Source organism: Ziziphus jujuba, chromosome 8 (genome assembly GCF_031755915.1).
Source record: "Ziziphus jujuba cultivar Dongzao chromosome 8, ASM3175591v1".
In the NCBI taxonomy this organism is placed as follows: domain Eukaryota; kingdom Viridiplantae; phylum Streptophyta; class Magnoliopsida; order Rosales; family Rhamnaceae; genus Ziziphus; species Ziziphus jujuba.
In genome coordinates this window covers 30,234,774-30,262,677 of record NC_083386.1, presented here as the reverse complement: position 1 = coordinate 30,262,677, position 27,904 = coordinate 30,234,774, and the positions used below count along the sequence as shown (strand labels likewise).

At 35.2% G+C, this 27,904-nt stretch overlaps 4 protein-coding genes across 19 annotated transcripts; 2 read left to right on the top strand and 2 right to left on the bottom strand.

Annotated features, from left to right (window-relative positions):
- Positions 1-210: 210 nt before the first annotated feature.
- Positions 211-5,216, bottom strand: LOC107414717 (F-box/kelch-repeat protein At5g60570). 4 transcript variants are annotated; one of them, XM_048469651.2, is made up of 3 exons: positions 4,568-5,216; positions 3,086-3,150; positions 211-1,761 (listed from the first exon to the last, which is right to left on the bottom strand). In XM_048469651.2, exon 3 carries the CDS (start codon positions 1,613-1,615, stop codon positions 290-292), a length of 1,326 nt encoding a protein of 441 aa, XP_048325608.2. In that variant the 5' UTR covers positions 1,616-1,761; positions 3,086-3,150; positions 4,568-5,216; the 3' UTR covers positions 211-289. The 4 variants fall into 4 exon arrangements, with proteins under 4 accessions (XP_048325608.2, XP_015878362.3, XP_015878361.3 ...); XM_016022876.4 differs by having other exon boundaries at positions 211-1,678; XM_016022875.4 differs by lacking the exon at positions 3,086-3,150.
- A 2,170-nt stretch (positions 5,217-7,386) lies between these two features.
- Positions 7,387-17,359, top strand: LOC107414804 (protein PARALOG OF AIPP2). 13 transcript variants are annotated; one of them, XM_060819618.1, is made up of 15 exons: positions 7,387-7,543; positions 7,636-7,850; positions 8,228-8,305; positions 8,952-9,662; positions 9,773-10,102; positions 10,936-11,021; positions 11,136-11,230; positions 11,339-11,641; positions 11,809-12,324; positions 12,497-12,727; positions 13,160-13,286; positions 13,418-13,648; positions 14,065-14,189; positions 15,101-15,501; positions 15,948-17,359. In XM_060819618.1, exons 2-15 carry the CDS (start codon positions 7,779-7,781, stop codon positions 17,001-17,003), a joined length of 4,362 nt encoding a protein of 1,453 aa, XP_060675601.1. In that variant the 5' UTR covers positions 7,387-7,543; positions 7,636-7,778; the 3' UTR covers positions 17,004-17,359. The 13 variants fall into 13 exon arrangements, with proteins under 13 accessions (XP_060675601.1, XP_060675600.1, XP_060675597.1 ...); XM_060819617.1 differs by having other exon boundaries at positions 13,157-13,286; XM_060819614.1 differs by having other exon boundaries at positions 8,238-8,305; positions 12,497-13,286.
- A 663-nt stretch (positions 17,360-18,022) lies between these two features.
- Positions 18,023-20,134, top strand: LOC107414898 (uncharacterized). The gene is made up of 5 exons (XM_016023109.4): positions 18,023-18,241; positions 18,453-18,576; positions 18,905-19,001; positions 19,538-19,618; positions 19,721-20,134. The coding sequence occupies exons 1-5, from the start codon at positions 18,031-18,033 to the stop codon at positions 19,856-19,858; spliced, it is 651 nt and encodes a 216-aa protein (XP_015878595.3). The 5' UTR covers positions 18,023-18,030; the 3' UTR covers positions 19,859-20,134.
- A 539-nt stretch (positions 20,135-20,673) lies between these two features.
- LOC107414727 (CYP enzymes assisting alcohol dehydrogenase) lies at positions 20,674-23,323 on the bottom strand. Its single transcript, XM_016022899.4, has 7 exons — positions 22,698-23,323; positions 22,409-22,551; positions 22,177-22,214; positions 21,686-22,094; positions 21,306-21,554; positions 21,044-21,202; positions 20,674-20,942 (listed from the first exon to the last, which is right to left on the bottom strand). The coding sequence occupies exons 1-7, from the start codon at positions 22,735-22,737 to the stop codon at positions 20,832-20,834; spliced, it is 1,149 nt and encodes a 382-aa protein (XP_015878385.1). The 5' UTR covers positions 22,738-23,323; the 3' UTR covers positions 20,674-20,831.
- Positions 23,324-27,904: the final 4,581 nt, after the last annotated feature.

Here is a 27,904-nt window from a genome sequence, read left to right as displayed (position 1 = left end):
GCAAATGCCACTGGCAAACCTAAATATAAAATCCATTTGCCTTTCCAATAATGATGTTTAGATTGCATTTACATAGTTTCAACATTCGTTTCCAACCTATAAAAGCTATAGAATCCACACACACCATTAAATCAAAGGAAACAAAATAAAGAAAGAATGCATGGGATGTCGACATAAAACCCTAAAACAAATTATAACGAGAGAAGAAAGTAAAACAAAAAGAGAAAATTTTACTTGGTTTTCACCATAAGTCAAATGTCTGGAACAAAGAGAACAACATGACAAACATTTAACAGCCCATTACTGCACAATTATAAACGAAAGCACCTGCTCTGTCCCTAACAGAAAGCACATTCCAGTCCTGGTCTCCATTCTCTGGTTCCCAAGAGTGCAGGACAACAACTTCACCTTCAGGCCCTCTATGTCCTCCAATCACTAACAACTTGCTACCACATGCCTTGAATGCCAGTCCCCATCCGTTAGAAGAGTCGGCCCTAACTGGTAACCTCTTCACTACACTCCACAAGTTATTGGTCTTGTCATATTTCTTAACTTCATTTGTAGCTTGATCAGCAGAATAAAGCTGGTTATTTACAACAGCAACTAGGGGAGGAGAACGCATAGCTGGCTCTGTACCTACAGCAGAAACAGGGTACATATTCTCTATCCTCTTCCATGATTCTGTCTTTATGTCATACTCTTCACCACAAGTCAAACAATTTGTATTGCTTGACATGCCCCCAATTATGTAAAACTTCCCATCCATAAAGAAGCCCGCACACAGTTTACGTCGCATATTCATGTCTGGCAAAGTATTCCAAGTTCCAAGTTCAGAGTTGTAAATCTCAGCAGACTTTAGAACATGACCGTTCCTGTCAGTTCCTCCAGCTACAATAGCGAGTTCCCCAAGGCTGCTTGAACCAAACAAACAACGGGACAGATTCATAGGAGCGCATCTTGACCAATCACGGGTAAGCAAGCTATACATCCAGATTGCAAATCCCGAAAACTCCTGGCCAAATACAAGTAGCTGAGTCCCAACTGCAAGGGACTCCTTGTCAGCATGAGTAAAACATCCATCACATGGTATTGTGGGTAATCTCATCCATCTCTGTCTCATAGGATCATAGGCTTCCCAAGGCATTAATGTACAAGCCAAGTAAACCCAGTCTTCAATGATGCCAAGTTGCCACCGCAATCTATACAAATATCCACAGCCAATCAAGGACTTAAAATTTTTATTCAAACATCCCAGTATCGGATAGTCTGATCTACTGGTCCGGGCAAAGATATCCAATGCCATGTCATCAGGAAGACCTGGTAAGAAACTGTCATCAGATGCTTGGCCATCACGATTTCCTCCAGACCTCGCTGTAGTGATAGACTTATTTTTCTTCAGCACCACAGAGTCCACCAAAGAAGTAGACAACTTTTTGCCTGGCAAGCTTTCCCCAGCGTCTTCCCAGTTTATGTTTCTAGCCAGTAGAGAACGAGCCAATTGACAACCATTATGCTGGAAAGGTATAACACCTTGATCACATGACAAGGGAACCTGTGACTTAACACAATCCCCTACACCAACTGTCACAGACAGTTTAGAGTCTGCTCTTTCCATATTCCTTGTTGACTCCTTGCAAGAGTATCTTAATGCTGGTCAAACAACTTCTGGTCCAGAGCACTATACAATGAGAGAAATGGGGAAAAATGTCATAAGGTGATGACTTAATAAAAACAACAGCCTACTCTGCTGGTATTAAAAACCTGAACCATAAGAAAGCCAAAGATGAAGAGATTATCAAAGCATAATCTTCAAATGCAACTTCCAAACAAATTTTCATGACATTGATGAAAGCCATATAATAATTAATGATTTATTACTTTATTCCTCTTGAAATTTCTAAAACATAGAAGCAGTAGCATGACGTAAATATTGGAATCTAGTCATCACAGCTACACAGGCAGTCAGAAAGGGGCATGGATCACTACATACTCAGCAGTTTTATTCAATATTTACCAAAGCATATGAAGAAAAATTCATAGAAACTAGGGAAAGCATTCACACGCATACCTATATAGATAATATAGAATTAGTGTTTTCTGGAATAAAATTTGTAAACATGATTATAAGAAGACATGGGAAACAAATTGATTCCATTCTTTCAATTTTATTTCAAAAAGGTTTTCTAATTCAAGCCGACATTGTTCATATAGAGTTCCCATGTGAACGGTATTTGGTTAATTTCATCAAGTTCTAGTAGAATATCTAATAGATGGATCAAATGGACATTTTGTCATTGCTAAAGGGAAATACTTAAGGATCAAATTGAGACACGGCTGATGTATGGGGGTGTCATTAGTAATTGTCCCTACTTTAATCTTGCTCTTAATTCCTTATAATAACGGTAATGAGAATGTTATGCAAACTGGCTTTTGACATTCTGATCGTTAGTTCAAGGACCATCAATGACAAAAAATTGGTTTAAAAGTCACATGATGCAAAATCAACACATTAACTGCCATATGTATATGCAAAAGAACTATACAGAAGTTTTATGGTGCCTTCCATGATACTCATTTTAGAAACTTACTTCAATAATGTTGATTTCCTTCTTATGTTGCACTCAAACTTGTTCGTTAATTTCAAGAAATATCAACAACACAATTCGTTAATGAAATTTCATACTCATTCTTTCCTCAATAATGACTTGCCCTTTGTACGTTAACTTCACCAATCAATCTGGATCCTAAATTCTGCAAGCACTTTTCAGAGAGCATTTTCAAAATTATTTTGGTTTGTGATATTCTATTTTGTGGGGTTTTTGTAGTAACATGTTTCGCAGCTAGATTGCAAAGCACTACTGCACAAGTTATGCTGAGAGGTGTACTGCATTATTTGTAATAGATAGATATATAAATTATGACTGGTACATTTATTTGTATGTTTTTCATTAATTTTGAGTAAGGTCTAAATGTAAGATATAAGGCCTACCTGAAGATCACCCCAACAGACAACATAAGTAAGATAAAACAGCATCTAATGGTGTACAATTTTTCCCAACAAGTTTTTAAAAAATAAAAACTTTACCGGAAATGACTAAATCTTTGTCATGAAGAGTATAATCCCAAATTTGTATATATCTCCAGAATGGCCTAAATGGACAAAATCATATAAAGGAAATTGATGATTACTGTGGATAATGTTCCGCAAAGGCAGGAACGGTTTCAGATTGTAGATGACAAATAAAATAACTATAGCTCCATGCATCTAATTGCTTAGTATACCATGCAGCCTAATAAAATCACATATAGGAATGGATAAATGGTCAAAATGGATATAATCATATATAGGAAATTAATGAATCCTATGAATACTGTTCCGCAAAGTCAGGAATTGTTTCAGTTTGTAGATGACAAATAAAATAACTATCGCTCCATGCATCTAATTGCCTAGTATACCATGCAGCCTGATAAGATCATATATAGGAATAGATAAATGGCCCAAATGGATATAATTACGCATGGGAAATTAACGATTCCTGTGGATACCATTCCAAAAAGCCAGGAACTGTTTCAGTTTGTAGATGACAAATAAAACAACTATAGCTCCATGCATATCACATATAGAAATAGATAAATGGCCTAAATGGATAAAATCATGTATGGGAAATTAATGACTCCTGTGGATACCATTCTACAAAGGCAGGAACCGTTTTGGTTTGTAGATGACAAATAAAACAACTATAGCTCCATGCATCTAATTGCTTAGTCTGCCATGCAGCCTGATAAATTTATGTGAAGCCTCAGCAAAAACCGTAAAATACGACTATCCATTACCGTTTATAGACAACAAATGAATAACTATACCTCCATACATCTAATTGCTCAGTGTACCATGCAGCCTGATAAAATTATTGTGAAACCTCAGCAAAAAACATAAAATATAACTGAAAAAAAAAATACAAAAAAAAAATAATAATAATAATAAATTAATTAAAAGAAAGAAAATATGACATCAGTATTGTAATTGAATAACATGGTGAATAAAAAGCGTATGTTTTATCTCCCCAAAACCTTCTCGTGGAAGCTTTCTCTATGAACAAACAGGGAGCAGATAGAGAATTTCTCTGTTTGATTTATTTCTAAAATCTAATTTATATATATATATATATATATATATATATTTTGGTTTGTGAGGGTGAGCGCGGGTTCAGCATTTAGAATTGAATCCAGAAATCGACCCTAGCACTAAAATTCCTCGACTCATAAAGTCATAAAACAGGAACTAAATTAAGAAAAAAAATGAAAATTGAAGCGGGCAAAGGTCTGACTAACAGGAGCAGATGCCTATAAAATCAAAATCAATCGGATATGAATTAAAAAATAAATCTTTAAACGATTGAACAGAAAAAAGCTTGAGAGATCACGCTAAGCGAAGAATAATTTACATGATTAACGGCACAACGATATGGAAACAAAAAATAATCATAATAAAAAAAAAATAAAAAGAAGAAGAAGAACTTAGAAGTGTAAAAAGGAAGCATATTTAGAAAAAGAAAGGGTGAATCACCTGAAGCGGATCAAAGCGGGAAGATGCAGAGAGACGAAAAAGATGAAGGGAAGGAAGTAAGCATTGTGAATCGGAATTGAAAAGAGAAATGTCCATCCTTTGGCTTTGGTGGTGGTGGTGGTTTTATAAAAATACTCCCATTGCATGTGTTTGTGTCTGTATATAATTTATATGTGTATACGTGTGAGAAGGAGAGAAGAAGAAGACGTTCATCTTCTCCACTCTTTTACTCGGTGAAAGACAGGCTGAGAGTGAGTGAGAGAGAGAGAGAGAGAGAGAGTTGCATGGGTGCGGGGTTTTATGGTTAGTTGGGGCGTTTTGTTTTCATCTTCATCTCGATCTCAATCTCAATCTCAATCTCAATCTCATCCCCCACCCCACGCCCATTCAATCCCTTTTTTTTAGAAAACACTAAAAAAAAAAAATATATATATATATATATATATTTCCGCTTGCTTTCAATGAAATCCCAATTCAATTGAAAACTTGAATTTCTTTTGTCTTGTTTTTTTTCCTCTTCCACATTTCACCTCCTTCCTCTTTATAATTTATCCTTTCTTTTTTGACTACTCTCTCTTTCTTTCTTCCTTTTCTTCCAGTTTGGTTTCTCTGATCTGCGTGTCCTTTCTCTCTCATCTCTCTCTCTCTCTCTGTCTCTCTCTCTCTCTCTATATAATAATAATATATTCATTTTTATGTTTCTTGCAAAAGTAAAATTCCTGTTTGTGAATTTCTCACTTGGGATGCTGCTGCACGTGCTCCTCTTTCTTTCTTTCTTGTTTTTCGTCCACTGTTAACTATTAACCCAATCGCAATTTCTATCCCAAAAGAAATAAAATAATAATAATCTCAGCGGTGAAACTCCAAATTTTGCACTACTTCTGTCTTCTTGGCTCCTCTTCTTCTCAATTCACCAATGCCCATCTTCCATAAATGCCTTTCAACGTAATTTTGTTGTGGTATGGCTTTGGCATTCAATTGAATTATACCACACAAATCTATTACAGCTGTCCCTTAACAGTGTATTATGCAAACTGTAGTAAATTGTAATACGTCAACTGTTTTATTTGTCTTTGAAACCCCCCCCCCCCCCCCCAAAAAAATAATAATAATAAAAAAAAAAGAAATAAAAAATTAGTAGACTTTACCGAAACACCTGTTATTTGTGGATGGTGCCATTCTTTTATAAAATCTTCCACCCTTTTTACTTTTCATTCAATAAAAAAAATTAAAAAAAAATTGACTAATCACTAATGTCATTAGTAATTTTGCCATAAACAGATAAAGTTAAGAATGCAAGGACTAAAAAGTTCACCCTTGACCCATTTAAAGACTCATCACTCTAGTCTTATTGTACTAATACAGATTGTAGATGACCCCCAAATAGACCCATTGAAATTGGGCATCTCACCCACGAACCTACAAGATGACCACAAGCAAGCATGGTCAAGTTCAAGTGTTCAACACCTTCTAAGAAGAAAAAAAAACCATTCAGTAATAAACTTGTGAACGTCTCCACATATAGCGTTTATTCCAAACTTCAACTCTTAATTAAACAAAGATAAAATCAGCAATGGCTTTCTATTCAGCAACTTAGACTTTGATTCAAATCTGCTTGATAATAAAAATCACTTTTCCTGAGAACAATAGTCCAAATTCCATTCCCGCACCCCCTATATACATATAAAACCCATCTCAAGAACTTTGTTATAAATTAATTAATTAATACTCCCAAAACCAGGTCCAGGAGGCACCAAAAGATAAGAAGCCAAGTCCCTACAATTTGTCATGTTAAACTTTATATAGGGTATAACTTCGGCCTGAATTGCAAAAGCAAAAGGTTTGGAGTAAATATTATTGGGATCTAGATTTGGTACTAGTTCCTATATGTGTGTATATATATATATATATACATATTTTATAAGAGTTCCTATTTTAAATTTAAGATTATAATTAAACAAAAAAAGAAAAAGAATATAGCAATAATAATACCAAGCAAATGCGTTCATCTAAGCTTGCGACTGTTTGGCGTAACCCCAATCTATTTCCTTGTGAAGGAAGGAGGAGAAACAAAAATTTAAAAAATGAAAGAAAAGGTTGACAATGAAAATCTTAAATCTGAAAAATAAACATTTTTTTATTTTTTTATTTTTTTGCTTCCTAAGTCGAAAAAGGTAAATTATAATAAAAAAACTTAAAAAAAAAAAAATCTTAATTCTCATATATAACGCACATAAAATACAAAGCGTGCGTAAAGTAGCCACATCCTCTCTCCCACGCGTCACATGCCGCACGTACGAAGTATGCAATCCTGCACCACTCCTGCCCCTCTGGCTTACCCGCCGACTCGCACGTGCCATGAGGTACCCGCCTGCCTCCGCTTCCGCAGCTTTCAACAAAACCATTTTTTTTTTATTTTTTTATTTTTTTACAAAAGAAAAACTTATATAAATTTTTTTTTTATATAGGAAATTATATAAATCAGTATATATATATATATATATATTTATGTTTTTAACTTTTTAGGAAGGCAAGCCCTACATTTAGAAATTCGACCTGCAAAATGTTTCTATTTTCTCATTTACTCATTTCCTACAAAATCTAGAGACATAGCGGTAATTTTGTTTTCTTTCTTTTTTTTTTGCAAAAGGTAATTTTCCATTAATCATAATAATATCTTTTTTGGCTGAATAATCATAATAATGTTTTGTATATGAGTAAGTATGCTAGATGATTCCATGGCAAAGATTTTATTTTATTTTTTTACTTGTGTTTTCATAGACAGATCGCATAAAGAAACAGTGAGATAAAAAAATATTAACTATAAATTATATAGTAAAATATAAAATTAGATATATATAATATTAGTAATAAATATAAATAAGAAGGAATGAATATGAAATGTATTTGTATGGTGTAGAAATATGAATATGTATCTGATCCTGTGTGGGGCGTATTACAGTAGACGGTCATGTGGTTGTTGTCTGAGACCTCTAATTTGGATACCATTATGTTTTTCCCAAAACAAATTTTAGGGTTTTATTCATTCACAATTTTATTTTTCTCAGAAATTCCTGCAACAACTTGAAACTAGCAAACGGAAACGGACAGACCCACCACCGACCACCGACTGAGGGATTTTTCTCTAATTGGAACGCCCTACTTCTGCCCTTCTTTCGATTCGATAGGGTTGGGGCCGATCGTCCCGCCGATGTTGCATAAACGGAAGGAACGGACAGTCGAAGAGCTCTACAGCGCAACGGACGTGGTTATGCAACCGAAGGCATGTAATCCTTCTTCAATTAGGGTTTCTTTCCGCGATTCTGATTCTGTTTTTGCTTTTTGTTTTTTGTGTGTTTGCGTGCTTGCGTGCGCTATCTATTAAATCTATTGCTGAATTTATCGTTTTGAAGCGATTTGATTGTCCAATTCGGTCTATTAGTCCATTTGCCTTGATTTTCCCGGTGTCTTCGTATCTGGGCTTTTTGGGTCATGACTTCTTTTTCTGTATTTCGCTTTGTTATATACTCTTATTTTATTGCTAAATAATCAGCAATTCTTTAGCTATAACGATCTAAACTTAGGGTGCTGATGCTAAGCACAAGTGTTTTTTATTTGATTACTGAGACTGTAGTTAATGTAATTTCGTATGCTTTTTAGATCACACCAGTTCTAAGAGGGAGTTATCGCATGCAAGGTCCTGTTGATGAGACTGATCATGATACTCAGACGAATATGGTGAGATAACACGGTAATTGACATTCTTAGTCATTCTTATTTTTATTTATTTATTTTTATTTTCCCTTTAATTTCATTTCAATAAACATTTACTGAAAGTATTAGGAAGCTTTTCCATCGGATATGTGCTTTATGAGATGTTTTATTCCTTGAACAAATTCAAGGTTGTGAAAATAACAAAGCCATGGCCATCTTTGTACGAGTGGTTGCATTGGTGGGAGTTGGAATTAATTTGGAAACTATCTTCTTTAGGTGGCACAGTGCACTCATGGATTTATTCATTTGTTTTTGGTGGAAGACATTCAATTGGGTGTGCTTGATAGCATCACCTTTATGAGAATTTCTTTCTCATCCTCATAATAACATATTGATTAATCGTTTAGTACATGTGATGTGATGCGGTTGATTCAGTGAGAGTGTTTTTGAAATTATATAGAGTGCAACAAGTGTGATCTTAATGGTTTCAGTCCAAACATCACCTACAGAAACTGAGACGAATTTTCATTTCCTTTTAGTTGTCCTCAATTATTATGTGTAAGAGGATTAAGTTGGCCAAAACAAGATCTAACAAAAAACATAGTGCTGGTGTTACTGACTTTAATCTAGTTCTCATTTCCTAATTTTTTTTTTCCTTTTGTTTTATTAGGTGTCATTTCAATCTGAAAACAAATTTGATAACTGTTCCATGAGTCGTAAAGTTCATATGAGAGGTGAGTCTGGGGCCTGTAACGTCTGTGCTGCTCCCTGTTCATCGTGTATGCATTTCAGTCGAGCTATCATGGGGTCGAAGACTGATGAATATTCTGATGAGAACTGTCGTGTAAACATTGGTAGTCAGTATTCTGTCAATGGGGGTGATACTTCTTCGTCTTTTAAGAGTAAGACATGTGACAGCTTACAGCATACTACCAGTGAAACAAGTAACTTAATTAGTGTCAATTCTAGTCATGATTCTTTATCTGAAAATGCTGACAGCAAAGCAACCTTAAGGTCCTCTAATGTAGCTGATACTTTAGAAGTTGAAATGCTTCCTAAGTTGTCCTCTGGTGGAACCACTGAAGAGGTTGAACTTTCTCCTAAACCTCTGTGTGATATATATTCTGGTGCCTTCACAAATAAGTACGAGGATCCCAAAGGTGTAGAAGCTCATGATGATAATATTTCATGTGTTAGTAGAGTCAATGATGCATATGCTTCAGCCAGCAATGCTAGCAGGAGTGTAGACAGGAAGAATTTGTCATGTAGTTCAGCTTCAGTTAGTAGTTTAGGCCCAGAAGAATCCAGAAAGGCACATGAGTTAGTCTTGTCGGAGGTGCCTCCTTCAAAAGATGTTGGTGCTGGCATTAGCTCGCCAAAGGTGCAAAGTCCATTTTTCCATCCTTTTAAGTATTTTGTTTATTGGGTGCCTTTTTTTTTTTTTTTTTTTTTTTTTTTTTTTTGGGATTAATGCAAGATTTACTCATTTAGGAAAAGAAACCCTCTTCTTATATTCAGGGAAAACTGCCAGAAGGTTCACTTGGACATGTTGATTCTTCATTGGTGAAAGATGCATTAGCGGATGTTGTTTCTGACCACAAAACTGTTGCATGTAAGGTTACTGACCCTAAGAAAATTTGTCTAAAGGCGGAGGCAGGGAACATAAATGATGATGGGACTCCAACAAATGAAGTTTTGAAATGTTCGGATCAAGGACAAGGTGAACAAGAAGAAAAGTCCAGTGAATTAGGCATTGGGGAGCCTCATTTGCCATCCATGTCTGGCGATGAAAGTGATGAATCTGACATTGTGGAGCATGATGTGAGCGCATTTTTTCTTGTAATTTTAAATTCAAATGCGTTATCTATGTGTTTTTGTCTGCCTTTAATCCTTTCCTTTTGCATTCTTCATGATTTGCATTTGTTCACTTTAATTTTTTGATATATCTTTGTGTGGTATTTGTTGGTTTTTAATTAGTTGTCATGATGATGAGTTTATGGGGTAGGAAACATATATTGTGACTTAAAGTTGATACAATCAAGGGTTTGAGGCAAATAATTGCCACTGTGCTTCACCAATTAGGTTTTTTAGTCAGTGCCTCCTGATTTTGAATCACATTATTGTGGTTCTAACTTCCAGCATTTTTCTCTGGTCTTTAGCTGCAATTGATCTGCCTAAGCTTAAGTTTAGATGTTGTGAGGAACCCAGAATAACATGGCATTTAGTTTGTCAAGGTCGCAGGGGAAGCATCATTTTTGTTCTCTTGAGCATTTCTTAGAGGTTTGCCTGTTGAATCAATTCTTGCCATCTAGATCGATGGTTGCTAACCCTAGGAATGGGTGCTTCTGGGTTATGGGATAGCTTCAAAGTGATTGACTGGTCCTACTTATTTAATCCTTCCTTGTCCTACTTATCTAATCGGTTATAGTAAGAGGTATAAGGCATTGAGTATCATTACATTTTATTAAGAAAAAAGGATTTTTACCGAATGTTTACTTGTTGGACCTGCATTTAACATGCTTTTATGCTTTTGTTTAATAATTCCATTCTTTATCATATTCTTGAGGGTTTAACCTCTTTTTTGCATACTCTTATTTTTATCAATAATATCAGATATGCTCCTTGAAACTAGGCTGATTTCTTTGCATGCACAGGTAAAAGTATGTGATATTTGTGGAGATGCAGGACGAGAGGATATGCTTGCTATTTGTAGCCGCTGCAGTGATGGTGCAGAGCATACGTAAGTATATGCTGCTTCATTTACATTTTTCTGCTTGCTGGTTTTACTGTTGTATGTTCCATGTATAGAATCGTCTATTCTAGATGAGCTGTAACATTGTTATTGCTTTATCAGCTATTGTATGCGGAAAATGCTTAAGTCTGTCCCTAGAGGTAACTGGCTGTGTGAGGAATGTAAGTTTGCTGAGGAAAGCAGTAGCCAGAAGCAAGGTAAATTGCAGTAGCAGATTGATTAAAAAATATCTTGGCCACAAGCAATGAACATTGTGTTCTCTTTGTGGAATAACACTTATCTGTCAATTGAATTTAATGTTTCAGAAACTGAGGGAAAAAGAATGAATAAAGTGAGTTCAAGCACACATTTCTCTGGTAAGAGGATTGCAGAAAATGTAGAAGTGGCTCCTGCTGCAAAAAGGCAGGCTCTTGAAATGAGCATGGGTTCACCCAAGGCATCTAGCCCCAACAGAATGGGTGTTCTATCCCGTGAGTCGTCATTCAAAAACTTAGATAAGGAGAGAGTTAGGTCAGCACAACAGACTTGTTTAGGGAATCAATCCACTAATGATATGTTGGAAACATCACGCTCTTCTACTGCTGGTCCAAGGCTTCAGACACCCAAGGGTAAGCAAATAATATCCTTTGCTTCCCATACATGTTTGTATATTTGTTTATTTATTTTTCCATTGCATGCATGGAGGTGCTTTACAAATATTGATGCCAAATTGGTCATCTTAAGGTTTCTTTTTGCCTAAATCTGATGGCTGCAAGTTGTTATGCTTTTTATACAGGGACATTATTAAAGTCAAATTCCTTTAATGCCGGAAATTCCAAACCAAAAGTTAAGCTTGTGGATGAAGTTGTTCCGCAAAAGCAAAAGGGGGCTAAAGAGCATACTTCTCTCGATATCAAAGAGAGACCTTCCAGAATGATAAGCAAATCCATGTCATTTAAATCCGTGAACTCAAGCCGATCAAATGTATCTGATTCAAAAGTGAAAATAATCTCGCCCAAGTTTAGCAATGTTGTTGATCTTAAAGGACTGAAACAAGCAAAAGAGCGGAATGCATTTGAGAGGAAAAATTTGTCTAAACTAGATCGTCCTCCTGTTAGTTCAACTACAGCTAGTTCTACCGCTTCAACACTAAAGGCTGACCAAGCATCTCGTGTTGAATCCAGTTTGGTGTCACATGTAAGCAACAACCGGGATTTGAAGGTTGTTCAGTGTGAAGGAAAACCAAATATTTCTACAAAATCAACCAGCAACCTAGCTCGTAAAACTTTAGAAACTCCTATTATGTCATCAGGTATGGTGCAACCTTCTTGATGGATAATAAAGTGTGCTGATTTTAGTTTGGTTTGCTTAAGTAAACTTGTGTCTCTTATGGTACTTTTTAGTAAGTATACTGGTCTGCTACCTGTTACTTTGGTTTAAAGGATGAAGACTTGAGATATTACATTTTTGTTTGCTCATTGCAGTTGGAGCTTCATCTACCATATGCGGTTCTGCCACCGAACAGAAGCTGAACCAAGTTAGCTCTAAGGATGAAATCTTGCCCACTTATTCTTCGGCTATTGACAAACCATCAAATAATTTTGATGGAACTCCTCCAGATGGGTTACCTCGGTTGCAGGAAACAATAAATCAGGCTGATAAAGCCAGGGAAAGCTCTGTTCGCCCCAGGCCTAGTGCTCCAGTTAGTCCTAAAGGTATTTTCTGTCAAAGATGTAAAGAAATTGGTCATGCTGCAGAATTGTGCACAACTGGTAGTCCGCAGGCTTCTGGTAATGATGCATTGACTGCTAGAAGTTCTAGTAGGGAGGAAATGCACAGAGGCAGTAAATTGAAAGATGCACTTTATGCTGCTATGCTTAGAAAGCCCGAAATATACAGAAATAAAAGAGTGCTTGATCAATCTGATGAGTTTTCCCCATCAAACACAGACTTAAATAGTGAAATAGCCTGTCAAGATCAAGTTTTCGTTTCAAATAAGTTGAAAAATAATATTTTGCATGAAGGATCACAAGAAAAGAAAGCAATAACCGAGAGTTCTGGCTCTGACTCTTGCACACATTCAACTGTCAATAACATGATGCAGGATGCCTTGCCCATGACTGATGTTGTGTTTTCTTCAAAAGTAGGGGACTTGGATGCGGCTGTTCCTTCTGTTGGGAAACCGATGGTGAAAGACTTCTTGGGTCATGCTTCAGCAACCTTGGCCTTTCTCTCAAAGTTTTCGCCCATTCCAGAATATGAATACATCTGGCAGTAGGAATCTGTTTCTTGGTTTTTACTAGTTATTTTCCTTGCAGATTTTTATTTCCTTTTGTTCCATTCTGGATTTATTAGTCATTTCATCCAAGAATATGTTTAGATAAGCTTCTCTGATTTACATGCAGGGGGTGTTTTGAGGTACATAGAAGTGGTAATATTCTGGATTTATATGGTGGAATTCAAGCACATCTATCAACTTGTGCATCGCCTAGAGTTCTTGAGATGCTACACAAGTTTCCTCAGAAACTTTTCCTGAATGAAGTACCTCGCATGAGCACCTGGCCAATGCAGTTTCATGACGGTGGTGCTAAAGAAGACAACATTGCTCTTTACTTCTTTGCCAAAGATCTTGAGAGGTTAGTATTGTTTGTTCCTTTAAAATATTATCACTTTTTCTTCTTCCCTTCTCTCTCTCTCTCTCTCTCTCTCTCTCTCTAAATAGATTTCTGTTTTGTTGGGTTGAAACCCCTCCACTCCGTTCTGGTCATCACCATTATTGTCCATTTGTACAGCTTTTACTTACTACCACATTCTCTCTCTCGCTCTCTCTCTCGCTCTCTCTCTCTCTCTCTCTCTCTTGCCAGTTTCTCCTTTTGATCTCTCCCATTGTTCAGTCTCTTGGCTCGTGTTCTTTTGTCCTCTGAGGTTGAAAAGGCTTGGAGAACCAAGTTTCAACACTCAAAAGTTCAAAGATTTTTTTTTTTTTTTGGTGGGGGTGGTATTTGCTTCGTGCTCTGTTTTCTAAGATTTATTGATGCTTCTTGTGATGCAGTTATGAGAGAAAGTACAAGAGCCTGTTGGATGGTATGATAAAAAATGATTTAGCTCTCAAAGGAAATGTTGAGGGTGTTGAGCTTTTGATATTTCCATCCAATCAGCTTCCTGAGAAATCACAGCGTATGGATTTACTTTGAAGCTCTTTAATATTAGCACTTGATGTTATATCTTATAACCAATATTTCGATACAATTCTGTCACTTCCATCTTGAGGTTTTCAATAATGCCAAGTTTAGAATGATGATAGTTTAATTGTTTTTGTTATGAAGCATGGCATCCAAACCCCACATGTAATATATTTATACAATTTTTGAGGAAGAAGGATTTAGACTTTTCATGCTGCATGCTAATATGTGCCAAAACATACATAAAAACTATTATAACTATCCCATAAACAAATGCTTGATAATGATATCATAGAAAAAGACCAAAAAAAAAGAAAAAGGGGAAGGAAAGAACTAATTGTCTATCACACTTGAGATTGCCAGACGTACCATTGTTTGAATTAACACAAGGAAAATAAGTTGAATCAAGCAAATTTCTTCTTCTTCTTCATCTTCTATTTTCCTTTTCTTTCTTTTTTTCTTTTTCTTTTTTCCCCTTCTGAAAAGTAAGAATATCTAATCAAATCAGCTAAACAGTATAAGAAACCCATAAAATAAACCTCAATTAACAACTGCACTAGGCTACGTTGGAACCTGCACCAAACTAAATTATTGATTCATTTTAATTGTAAGCTGCTTTTGTTGAGTTAGGTGCATCTCCCATTTTTTATGGTTATTCCCTGCATTTTTGCGCAAATATCTATGTTATCAAGGCCAATATCCATGTCAGTATTCTTCTATTCCAACTTCTAGTTGGTCTAATGGTTTTTCTTCTACTTGTTTTCTATGTTGTTGAAAATATTCTCTTAAATGACCTGCTATTATGCTCTTTTTTTCTTGATTGATGGAGCATATGCTCTTTTTATGCATAATTGGTGTGTTTTTCTTATACTCATCATCTGCTAAAATTTCGTCTGTAATTTTCAGGTTGGAATATGTTATTTTTCCTTTGGGGTGTCTTCCGGACGAGGAGGATGCATGGTCCAGATTCATCCAAGAACGTAAATATTCCCAGTTTGGATGGGATTTCAGTGGAAAAACATACCCCTACTGCTGTCATGACTTTATCGGAGAATCTATGTTCACCAAAGCGTATAGATGAAGAATCTTCTTCATGTGGCAGGAATTCTAATATGTTTTTAACTTCCAATGTGCCTGCCCAGATCTGTGCCAAAGTAACTGTGGATTGTGATGAACAAAAAGCTTCTCCAGAGCTGACGTGTTTGGGTTTGAAAGCGAATTCAGTGCTGAAAGATAGCCAACTGGTCTCCAAATCTACGAGCGGTGTGCGCTTGTCTGAAGAAATGAGATGCACCAGCCCTTCCTTGGTAATATTATTTTCCTTGCTTACATGGTTATGTTCTTGCTGATATATGGATATTTATGCATCTTGTTCATGCTGCAAAGCATAGCGATAATTGATTCATGTTGGCAGATTGACTGTTATGCTCCCAGGCATTTCCTTGGGCCGTTGTAGCCTAAACATGTTATGAGGTTGTGGCAGTTGGTTGTTTCTATTGCTAAAACTTCTCAAACTTGGGATTAGCCGTTTGTCCCTCTGTATATGTTAACATAGATATACACAAATATGCATGCAAACTTTTCTGGTCAATTTTAGGATTAGGACACTACTTTGCTGGGAACAATTTGCTTTCCGACCTCTTTGAAATTTTTTTAGCTTTATAAATTCTCGTGTGTGTTTTATTTTGAAATTGAGATATAGCTTTTTGAGTACCAGAGATTACACCTAGTTTATGTTTTTGCCATTTTGCAGCAAGAAGTTGGTCTTCCAAAGCATGGAATGGGTGCAGATGTCAGACCATCCCTCCCAGCCATTGGAACACATGGCTCGAACATGGGTGAGAAGATGCAACTTGATAGAAATTATACTTCATCTTTGAAAACTCCTCTTTCCAATCAAGAGGTGGTAGGTGTTTCAGGGAATGTTTATGAGGAGAAATTTTCAGATTCCCTTGGTGTTTCGGGAAGTGTTGGTGATATGATGCCTCTGGATGGAGTGAAAAGAGATGGGGATCAGTATAAACTTGAAAGGGAAGTGAAGGAAGAAGATGAGCATGTGAATGCAGAGGCAGCTTTGGCAAGAGATCCAATGACCAAAGCAGTCAACTGTTATCAGCCTAGTCAGAGGAAACGTCCGCACATAGATCTTATGGATACAGCTCCACCCGCTTCTGATCTTGCAAGTCAGAAAATGCCTTGGAATGGAGTGAATAATATGCCGATTGATGGAGCAAGTATTGGTAAGAAGCCAAAGACAGGTTCAATTAACATGTATGAATATAGTGGAAGAAATTCTCTTGGTGATGGTATTTCATCACAGGGAAATGATCTAGGTCCCTGTTCATTAGTTGAGGAGAAGAGATGTGTTGAATCTTGTGATGAGAAAGTCATTCCGGAGGACTTTGGAACCACGGAAAGGTTCTTTTTTCCTGTAGATTCACGTCATGTGAAGGTGGGGGACAGCTTTGCATCTCGGAGAAGTTTCTCAACAGGAAATGAAGAACGGTCGCATGATGGATTTCCGAACCTTGAGCTTGCTTTAGGGGCAGAGACAAAACCTCAAAATAAGGGGATTCTGCCTTTCTTTGTTGGGGTAGTGGACAAGAAAAATAACCAGGACAAGCCTCCAGATAAACTGATAGACGATAAAGAGGATGATGTCTCTGCTTCTCTTTCCCTCTCTCTTTCCTTCCCTTTTCCGGACAAGGAACAACCTGTTAAACCAGTATCAAAATCAGAGCAGCTCCGGGCTGAAAGGCGCCATGTGAATACCTCACTGCTCCTCTTTGGCGGTTTTCCAGAGAAATAGTGGAAGTCGAATTCCTTCCTGTCTCTTTGTACATTATCATGCCCCCGCAATGCAATGTGTTGTTAGCTGTTGTACACCGGAGGAGCTTGTGCCATCACCTTTGATATCGGGTGTTATAGGAGAGATCCCTTTTACCATCTGTTCATAACCCATACAGAATTTACTAATAATCTTCCTTTATATTTCCTTGTGCTTTAGATTTTTTTTTTTTTTTTTTTTTTGGGGTTATAAAAAAAGGAAAATTTTATTTTCGGAGTGCATTTTCACGGCTGTTTGTATATATAAAGAGAATGTAAGAAGCCGGCATAATTTCCTAACACTATTAGGAATTTGCTAAAATCTGACATTTTTGTTCACCTATTGTGTCTTTTGTTTTTATTTTTTTATTTTTTTGGGTTCGAGTTTCCCTTGTTAGAGTTTGCGTTGCTGAAGTCAGACATACAGAAGAAGGGGCATTAACCAGTTTTGAAGAGTATGACTAGTTGATCAATGACCATTATATCATGGCCGGGTAGAGGCAAGGTTATCAAGGCCTTTTACCAGGGTCTACATAAGAGGATAAAAAAGAGCGTAAAATGAAATTTTCTTAGGTTAATATGAGCAGTTAGTTTTTTTTTTTTTTTTTTTTGTTTTTTGTTTTTTTAGCATGTACATACATATATATCTATATATTTGGTTTTGCAAGGTAAGAGGGAAGGGAGAGAAAAAAAAAAAAAAAAAAAAGTGGAAATCCGAAAGTGGTAAGTATGTGAATGTGATAAATAAGACTACAAGAGGGAAGGGGGCGGTGGAAGCAAAGAGAAAGCGAGGAGCGACGCAAAGGGCGAAGCGAAGGCAGTTATCTTCCCTATTTCGCCCTTCTAAATCACGTAATTACGGACGAGCGGCTTCCATTTCCATTTCCTTAATTATGTAAATACGTGTAAAATATATCAAAATAAATGGATGCCACACCTTTATTACCCTGGATTCGAGAAGCCAAAAAAAAAAAAAAGAAAAAAAGAAAAAAAAAATAAAAGAATATTGGATGGTTAAATCAGATAAGAAATATAAAATTAATAAACAAAATAAAAGCCGCCGAAGAGAAGAGCATTGGTTGGGGGGCAGAAAGGGAAATGAAAAATTAAAGCTTATACAAAATTTGGTCATTCTACAGGGAGAGAGAGTGTGTGTGTTCGTTTGGATCTTTTGGAGGTTGATGAAAATGGCTACCTGCTTCGCTCCACTCTCCATCTCAGGTTTTTTTGTTTTCATATTAATTCTTCTTCCTTTTAATTCATACGAAAATTCATCTAAATATTTGCGATAACAATTTTTTTTTTTTTTTTTTTTTGGAAAAAAAAATAAAAATCTGTAGTGTCGCAAATTCATTAACTCAGTAAATTTATTTTATTGATTTATCATAACTATTGTTGTTGTTGTTGTTGTTGTTGTTGTTGTTGTATATAGTTGGATCTCAGCTGAAGACGCGCGAGCTCTTCTTATCCACCAACTCCAATTCATTTGGGAAAACTCCTAAACTCACCGTTCATACCAAAACCAACCGCAAATTTTCTCTTCGTTCCGACTACCGGTAATTTCTGGATTTCTCATTGATTTTGCGAAATCTGTGTATATATGCAATGCCCATTTTACTAATTATTTTCCTATCGTACATGGATATGGATTCTTATTAGTTTTTTATTGGTTATATATATATATATATATATATATATATATATATTACAAAGAAAAATGAGAATATACTTTGGAGAAGTTTTGTGTAACATAACGGAATTGGAATCCCTTTGCTGTAGCCTATATGCAAGATTGAATCCTTTCTTTTCCATAGTCCATACAAGTACAACATGCCTCTTTTCATATTTCTTCTTATCCTTTTGTATTGTTCATTGTATTCATAGCAGTGACGCTAATAGCGGAGGGGGGGGCGACTTTGTTGCGGGTTTTCTTCTAGGAGGGGCAGTATTTGGAACTCTAGCTTACATTTTTGCTCCACAGGTGTGACTGAATGTTTTCCCTTTACAATTTTTCTTTCTTTTAAATTTTCTTTTTTTCCTTTTTGATATTCACTTGTTTCATAATTTACCCTTCACGTCTCTGAGTCACTGCTCACTTTGTTCAACCTACACCAACGCATGAGATTCATGTTGAGTCTTTCATTACCGAAATGAAGTTGGGGTTCGTTCATTTTTATAAGTGTCTATCTAAAGTACAAATTCTTGTTCTCCTTAATTTATACGGCTTATGATACCATATGCTAAATCTCTTGTCATGATGATATCTTAATATGTGCAAATATAATGTAGAAGTTGAATAAAGAAAGCAAAACCATTTATGCACAAATTCCCGGTATTTTGCTGCCATTAGAGGCTATTGAAATGCTATCTGTCTAACACTTCAAGATTTATCTTATTGCTTTGCTCCCCATATTATATAGTTCTTAACAATTGGCTTAATTCTTGGCTGTACTCATCTTAATTGCTGATTTATTCTATCCTGCTTCCCATCTGGTTTGCTGGCTGGCTGTTCTGCAGATTAGAAGATCGCTGCTTAATGAAGATGAATATGGATTCCGCAAGGCAAGGAAACCAATATATTATGATGAAGGCTTAGAGGTAAGCTAATGGATTTGCATGTAGATTATCCTGCTAGGTGAAATTAAATTTCAAATTTCAATTGATCGGTGGTAGTTGCTTTTCCTTTTTCCTGGTAAGCAGAAAACCAGGCAGACCTTAAATGAAAAAATAGGTCAGCTCAACTCAGCCATTGACAAGGTATCTACACGTCTGAGAGGTGGAAACAACTCGACCAAAGTGCCTGTTGAAAGTGATCCGGAAGTAGAGGCTACCATTTGATGTGAGATAGGTTTCTGTTTACTTTTGGTGTCAAATGATACTTGGCCTTGGATAAATGTAGCCTTGGTCGTTATAGACCACACCACCATATAATTCATATTTGGTTATGTAACCACTCAGTGGTCTTACCATAATTTTTTTTTTTTTTGGAGGTTGTTTTTCCTTCCTTTTCGAGGATTTGACCATAACTTGTTTTCATTTCTGGATTACAAAAAAATTTTATATGTTGGTTATAAGATTAGTGGCCTCCTTCTCCTACAAGTATTCATTGGCTTTCGCATTTATTCCAAAGCTTTTTTCATTGTTACCTTGGTATCATCTCCTTTAGGTTTGTGCTTTGCTTAACTTTTTTTAATTCAGGGTCGGAATCGATATTTTGTTTTAACTATTTTCTCGTAACAAATGTAGAAATCGTTGGTTGTTGGAATAGTATATTATTTTAGTAACGCTGTGAACATTTTATGTCAAATGTCAAAGGAGAAACATCATCAAACACCCAGAAGCAAACGGCCTCTTTAACTTATCCATAAAATGGATCTGTATGTTAGATTTATTATTCACACAATTATTTACCAAACCTCCTCAACTTTAACTTGATTTTCGTCTTGAGACAGTGGTCAAACTCAAGCAAAGACTGAGGTTCTCCACCGTTGCAAATTAAAAGCACAATGTCTTTTCTTCTAAAAGGAATAGTACCTGTTTGTCCTTTTTATATACTATAAATACGAATTTGATTGGAGAAAATTATGCCTTATTTTCATCAAATTTTGCTAGCTTTGGTAATGTCTATATTTGTATTCGTACGGCGGTATGGATTTTTCGAAAGGAATGACCTTTTGATAAGGCCAACTGTCTATAATTGCCCTTCTTTATTTTCGAAGGTTGGACGAAAAGGAAAATTGTACACATGGGAAAAAAATCGCTTGTCTACCTCGTGCTTTACATGCATATGATATATGATTTTTGTCTTCAATTAAAATGTGATAAGAACCTTGACGCAATCTTGATGCTTCAAAAGTTGAAACGCTTCAATTATCTCGGGCAGTGAAACCTGATGAGTCAAAAGTTGATCAAGTAGGATTTCCTGCGCAAGAAGATTTGAAATCAATTGTGAATTAGAAAAGCATTGAATGATGAAATGTACTATACGTGAGTAAAAATAATATTTGGTACAAATTTTGAGACCTTATCCTTGCACTTGTTGAGCAGGAGGGGAAGGTCGGTTTTGGGTTTGAGTCCTCCAAAAATGGAACCCTTCAAGGTTCTGCCACACAGAAGGGTCAAGGAATTGATCTGCACGTGTTTTACGTTTGTGGCGCCGATAACAATAGCCATTCCTTTTCCCTGGAAGTTGAGATTTGAGAGCTAATAAAGTAGCAATTAAAGTAATATTTTAATGTATGTTAGTTAGTGATGCAAAATCATGGCGATGTATATATATGCATACTAATTTTGTGGCTTCAAGGGCCTCGCTGACAAAGGGTGCGAAGCCTGTGCACTCAAAGCAATAATCGACCCCCCTTCCTCCTGTCAAGTCTTTGATCATGTGGGAGACACAACCACTACCGGTACTGGTATCAGATTCAGGATTGATGAAATCAGTCATCCCAAAGGCTTCCCCTATTGCTTTTTTTCTCTCATTTTTGTCAACGCCAATTATCCTAGCTGCTCCTTGCATCCTTGCCCCCTCAACCGCCTGCATGTATATATATATATATATATATATATTAAATTGATAATGTTGTTAATGAATAATAATAATAATAATAATTTTGGAAATAATACATTTATGATATTTATGTACATACATGTCATTTGCATACATACCCCTAAACCAACAGCACCGAGACCAATGACAGCAACGGTAGATCCCTTATGAAGCTTAGCTTCCTTCCATGGTGCTCCAAATCCGGTGGAGAAGCCACATGAGAGGAAGCTTGCGTGGGGAAGACACATGTCATCGGGGGATTCCAGCTTCAACACATAGTTAACATTAACCACCATGTACTCTGACCATGTGGAGCAAGCAAACACATGGTACAGCTTTTTCCCATTGATGGACATTCTTGAACTTCCATCCAGCATTAAGCCAGATAAGCCCAAAGGATATTTCAGGCACATGTTTGTGTTTCCCGACTCACAGTTCTCGCACTCTTTGCACTCCGACATCAAGGTTGGAATTACAATGTCTCCTTCTTTTATATCTATTACCTCCTCCCCGATGCTCTCCACCACACTAGTACCACATAAATATAAATATAACTATTTTCACTACTTTGAGAAATTAATTACTTCAATGAAATCACTCTATAGCTTACCCCACGCCTTCATGCCCTAGAACTCGAGGGAAAAGTGGCTGTCCATTATCCGTCATGTTCAACAACATGTATGTAACATATATGAGTTACGTATTAAATGCATATAGAATACTAATTAAAAATTAATAAAGTGGTACACGAGGGGAATTTCATTTCATTGATTGATTAATGATAATATGAGTAAGATATATTTATGTATGTATGCACGTATATGCAGCAGAGCAGTACTAACAGACGGGTAGCCCTGGATGCATAAGAGGTCAGTGTGGCAAACACTGGCATAAAGCATCTTAACACGAACTTCGGATGGTTGAGGTGGCTCCACTCGTATTTCTTCCACCTTTACTGCTTCCCCCATGCTCCAGCATACCGCCGCTACCACACATTAATCATATTATCACATATACATAATCAATACTTGCTCTCATCAAATCCAATTATAATATACCTTTTCAGCACCCCCCAAAAAAAAAAATAAAAAAAATAAAAAATAAAAAAAATAAAAATCCAATTATATATACCTTTGCATTTTATCACTTGCGAGCTGCTCTTGGACGACATTATTGTTACCAGCTGTGTACCAGGTAGGAGTACTGATGGTGATTTTTGATCGATCTCTTCCTTCCAAAATTAACAACCTAACTGATGAGGATTCTCAGCCATAGACTGTGAATGTTCTAATTCACTCTATCTTAATGCAAATAGATCCAGCCAATTAATGAGCGAGAGATCAGACGTACAGAAGCAATCCACACAAATTCCACCAATCCCTTGGCGGATAAGTCCGACGTGGATACATACATACATACATACATACATACATACATACATATGACGACGGTGATGACAAGAAAACAATTCATACTGCGTAAGACTCGCCGTGGAGCTCAAGTGGCAGAGTTTCCACACCCCAGCCTGTGTGTGCTCGGGATCGAGTCTTGGGGGAGGGGAGCCTGGGGGCCCAGCCACAGTAGCCCAAAAAAAAAAAAACAAACAATTCATACTGCAATATTTTGGTAAAGTTAATTGATACTGCAATTAATTATTAGGTTTGGTTGAAAGTCGCATCATATGTACACAATTTACGTAGTATATATACTCGCGTGGGAGCTCAGTGGTTAGCAGACCACAGTCCGGCCAGTGGAAGCTGGGTTCCAGGGGACATGGCCCAAAAAAAAAATATATATATATATATATATATGTATATACATGACACAAGCAAGAAAAATATATATATACATGACGACGACGGTGATAACAATGAATCAATTCATACTGCAATTTTGGTAAAGTTAATTGACACTGCAATTACTTATTAGGTTTGGCCGAAAGTCACATCATATGTATATAATTCGCATAGTACAATACTGTATTATATTTAATGGAGAGGCCACTGGGTAGGCTTTTAGAGCTTTGAAAAAAAAATATATCTATATATATATATATATATATTTGATAGGACGGATGTACTTGAACAACACCAAACATTAAAGTAATTATTAAATTTATTTATAAAAAAATATGTATTAAAATATTATTGATATAAAAAAATTTTAAAATATTATTTTTAATAATAATAATTACCATGAATGTTAAAATAAATTTTAAATGCTTTATATGTATTATGAAGTTCATTTTAAATTGAATATTTCTTTTAAAAATTAATCTTTTCAAAATAAATTGATAAAATGTATATAACTAATTAGTAGATATAAATATATATATATATATATATATATATTTTTTTTTTTTTATATAAAATCATTAAAGGATAATTTTAAAATTGATTATATTTATATAATTTATATTTAAACAATCTCAGACATATATATCTTGTAAATGATAATCCACATTTACTACTATGAATATTTTTAAATAATATAAAATATTGATAGTATTTAAAAAAAAAATTACCAAACAGGCATGGCCAAAACTTCTAAAAGTTTTGTTAAATATTTAAAATTTCCTCAAATGGAAACTTTTCTTCAAAAATTATGTTTTCAAAAATAAATATTAATAAATTATATAACTGATTAATAATTATAAATTACTTTTAGTCTTGTTATGATCATAGAACAATTGTAAAATTAGCTTTATAATTATATTATATAAATTTAAATAACATTAATTTTTTATCACATAAAAAATAGTTGATATTTAACACGTACGATATTATCTTAGACAAAACGGGGATATTTATTTAGGAAAAATCGATGACTTATTTTTTATATAATTTTTTTATATGTGATAAAAATAGAAAAAAAATTAAAATATTAAAATTATATCAATTATTGTTTTACCACGTATCAAGGAGTAACGAGAGAAGCATGTGAAAACAACATGATTTTTTTTCCATATTTATTTTACCAAAAGAGTAAAAAAAAAAAAAAATGTATTAATTTTTTTTGCCAAAATAAAAAAAAGTATATAAATTTTCTTGATTAGTACTGATCAGCTGCTTTAAAAATCTGCGACGACGGCAAGAGCAGCCATTCGGGATGGGCTATACTAGCAGTGCGCGACTGCGTTCTTATCCAAAAATGGGCCACGTTTTTGTTATATATTATTTATTTATTTTAGGTATTTTGGATCATATATTATGATAATTAAGTTTTGGTAAAGTGAGGTGCTGGGCAAATGTTGGTATTGTATTATTATTATTATGATTTTTGGTGCAAGGCATGTTTGGATTGTATGGTAGCAATAGGAATGGCAATTTGACCTGTACAAACCGTAATCCATGGTGCATCTTCCCATTTTCCCTCGAAATTGCGGGACGGTTTCAGATTTATTATTTAAAATCCGAATCGGGGCCGAATTGGGCCCAGATAATACAAACTCCGGTCTGAACCTGGTTCGATATATATATATATATATATATATTTATTAATTTATTTTTTTATATGATTTTAAACCCTAACAAAAAAATAGCCCAGCCTAGCCCTTCTTGGCTTATTCGACTCCCTATCCCTTCCTGGCTTCCTGCTTGCCGTCATCTTCACCTCATAAAGACAAAAAATTGCTGCTGCATAGCCGCACCAGTCCATTAACCAAGCTGCTGCCAAGCTTACTTGTCGCGTGTATCGGTGGCATTTCTCTGCTTCACAAGCTTGTTGCTTGCGCTCTGTTCTCGTGGCTTAGTCATTCATTCAAACTTCAAAGCCAGGTGAGGTTTGCTTTCTTTGCTTTCTTAGTTCTTATTTTTGCTCTACAAATTTTCGTTTTGTTCAGGAAGTGGGAGTCTTGCCTTGATTTTGCTTCTACTCGTTTTTGTTCCTGTTCTTGGATGGTTCATCTTACCATTTAGGACTCTATCTAATAGAATCAGTTTGCTTGTGGCAAAATTTGATTAGCTATGAGCTGCCATTTTTGTGTCTTGTAGAGTTATTTGAGATGGGGTTTAGACAAATTAGGAGTGGTTTGCTTGCCAAACATATATATATACACGCACAACAAAATTCTAGAGACCCAAGTTCAAAAATTTGCCACAATTATTACAAATTCAAGTAACAAAGAATTGAATTTTGCCACAATTATGCTCTTTTTTTTATTTTTTATTTTTAAGGTAAATTATGGCAAAAGCTAGTGGTTTGACAGCAAATGTCAATCCACTTTCAATTGGAAGCAATCCACATAACAAGGATCAAGCATCATCAACACCTGCTAGCAACAGTTCGACTCCAATTAATACTCCTCAAGAAACACCTAGTCAAGAAGAGCAAACTCCAATAGAGGTATGTGATGAGGATAATAGTCAAGTAAGTGGAAAAAGAAAATTAAGTTCGGTTGTGTGGAATTATTTTAAAAAGGTAAAGATAGATAGGGTGGATAAGGCTGTATGTAATTATTGTAGTAAGAAACTAGGAGGAGAGAGTAGAAATAGAACAAGACATTTACATGATCATTTTAAAAGGTGTCATCTTCGAACACAAAAGGATATTAGGCAATCAATATTGAATCCTACTAAAGATGCCGGTGGAAAAGTTAAAGTTGGCACATACACTTTTGATCAAGAGAGTTATAAAAAGGAAATTGCCAACATGATAGTTTTGCATGAGTATCCTTTTTCAATAGTTGAGCATTATGGATTTAGGAGGTTTATGAATACGGTTCAACTATTGTTTAAAGTGGTTTCTCGTAACACAATTAGAAGTGATATCTTTAAATTATATGATTACGAAAAATCCAAAACAATGGAATTGGTTAGACAAAAATTATGGTAGAGTTACAATTACTACGGATATGTGGACATCCAACCAAAATAGAGGCTTCATGGCTATTATGGCACATTTCATTGATGATAATTGGAGACTTCACAGTCGAATTATAAGGTACTTTAAAAGTTTATATATTAAATTTCATATTTATTAGATTAGTTTATATATAAAAGGCAAATTAGTTTAGTTTATTATAACTATCTATTATTATTTTTTGTAGGTTTGTATATGTGCCTTGTCCAGATACTTTCGAGGTTGTTTGTGATGTTTTTATGAATTACATATTGGATTGCAATATAGATGGTAAGCTTTCCACTTTGACCTTAGATAATTGTAGCACAAATGATGCTTTGGTCAATTTTCTTTTGGATAAGCTTCCTAATTCTTCACTTTTGTTAAATGATCAATTTCTTTATATGCGGTATGGTGCACATATATTGAATTTGATTGTGAAAGATGGTTTAGAAATAATTTGTGGAAGTATTGAAAAAACTACGTAAAAGTGTTCGTTTTTGGACAGCAACACAAAAAAAAGAGGAAAAATTCTTAGAATGTGTTCGTCAATTGAAAATTTCTTGTGATAAGAAGTTGGTACTTGATTGTAAAACTAGATGGAATTCTACATATTTGATGCTTACTACTGCTTTGAAATATATGACTGTTTTTCCCCATTTGAAGCAACAAGAATCACTATATAAATGTTTGCCTAGTGATCAAGATTGGGATTTAGTCAAAGAGATTTGTAAAAGACTATAATTGTTTTATGAAGTGACTGAAATATTTTCAAGAACAGAGTATCCTACAACTAATCTTTTTTTTTCCACATATTTGTGAGATTAGGATGTCAATTTGTGATTGGCTAACATCTTCTTATGAGAAAATTAGATTGATGGCCTAGGGTATGATATCTAAATTTGAAAAATATTGGAGTGAAACACATGAAATAATGGCTATGGCAACTCTTTTAGATCCAAGGTATAAAATAAAAGTGATAGAATATTATCTTTCTTTGATTTATGGGGATAAAGGTGTACATAAGATATTTATTGTACGTTATATTTTCTATGATTTGGTGAAAGAATATCAATCAAAGAGCAATTTGAGTGCAAATGTTTCAAATGTTTCATCTTTCCAACCCAATGTGCTTCCATCTGGAAAAAAAGATCGTTTGGAAAAACTTGATTTATTTGTTTCAAGTACCACTAATGTTGATCATGTTAAATTTGAAATTGACCATTACTTGGAGGAGCCGATTTTGCTTAAATCTCATGACTTTGATATACTGGCATGGTGGAAAGTAAATGCAATAAAATATCCTACTTTGCATAATATTGCAAGAGATATTTTAGCTATTCCAGTATCTACTGTTGCATCCGAATCTGCATTAAGTACCGGTGGAAGATTTGTGAGTCCACATCGAAGTAGACTTCTTCTCAAAACTTTGGAAGCTTTGATGTGTGCACAAGATTGGTTATGGACTGAAATTAATAGTATGAAAATTTAAATTTTAT

Coding starts and splice junctions, on each gene's coding strand:
- LOC107414717 (XM_048469651.2), bottom strand. CDS start 1,615: ATGGAAAGAGCAGACTCTAAACTGTCTGTGACAGTTGGTGTAGGGGAT.
- LOC107414804 (XM_048469947.2), top strand. CDS start 7,779: ATGTTGCATAAACGGAAGGAACGGACAGTCGAAGAGCTCTACAGCGCA. Junction 8,306..8,951: donor ATGATACTCAGACGAATATG/GTGAGATAACAC, acceptor TTGTTTTATTAG/GTGTCATTTCAATCTGAAAA. Junction 11,231..11,338: donor AAGCAGTAGCCAGAAGCAAG/GTAAATTGCAGT, acceptor TTAATGTTTCAG/AAACTGAGGGAAAAAGAATG.
- LOC107414898 (XM_016023109.4), top strand. CDS start 18,031: ATGGTTAAATCAGATAAGAAATATAAAATTAATAAACAAAATAAAAGC. Junction 18,242..18,452: donor CGCTCCACTCTCCATCTCAG/GTTTTTTTGTTT, acceptor TGTTGTATATAG/TTGGATCTCAGCTGAAGACG. Junction 18,577..18,904: donor TCTCTTCGTTCCGACTACCG/GTAATTTCTGGA, acceptor TTGTATTCATAG/CAGTGACGCTAATAGCGGAG.
- LOC107414727 (XM_016022899.4), bottom strand. CDS start 22,737: ATGTCGTCCAAGAGCAGCTCGCAAGTGATAAAATGCAAAG. Junction 21,203..21,305: donor CCCTTGAAGCCACAAAATTA/GTATGCATATAT, acceptor CTCAACTTCCAG/GGAAAAGGAATGGCTATTGT. Junction 20,943..21,043: donor TCAACAAGTGCAAGGATAAG/GTCTCAAAATTT, acceptor CTTCTTGCGCAG/GAAATCCTACTTGATCAACT.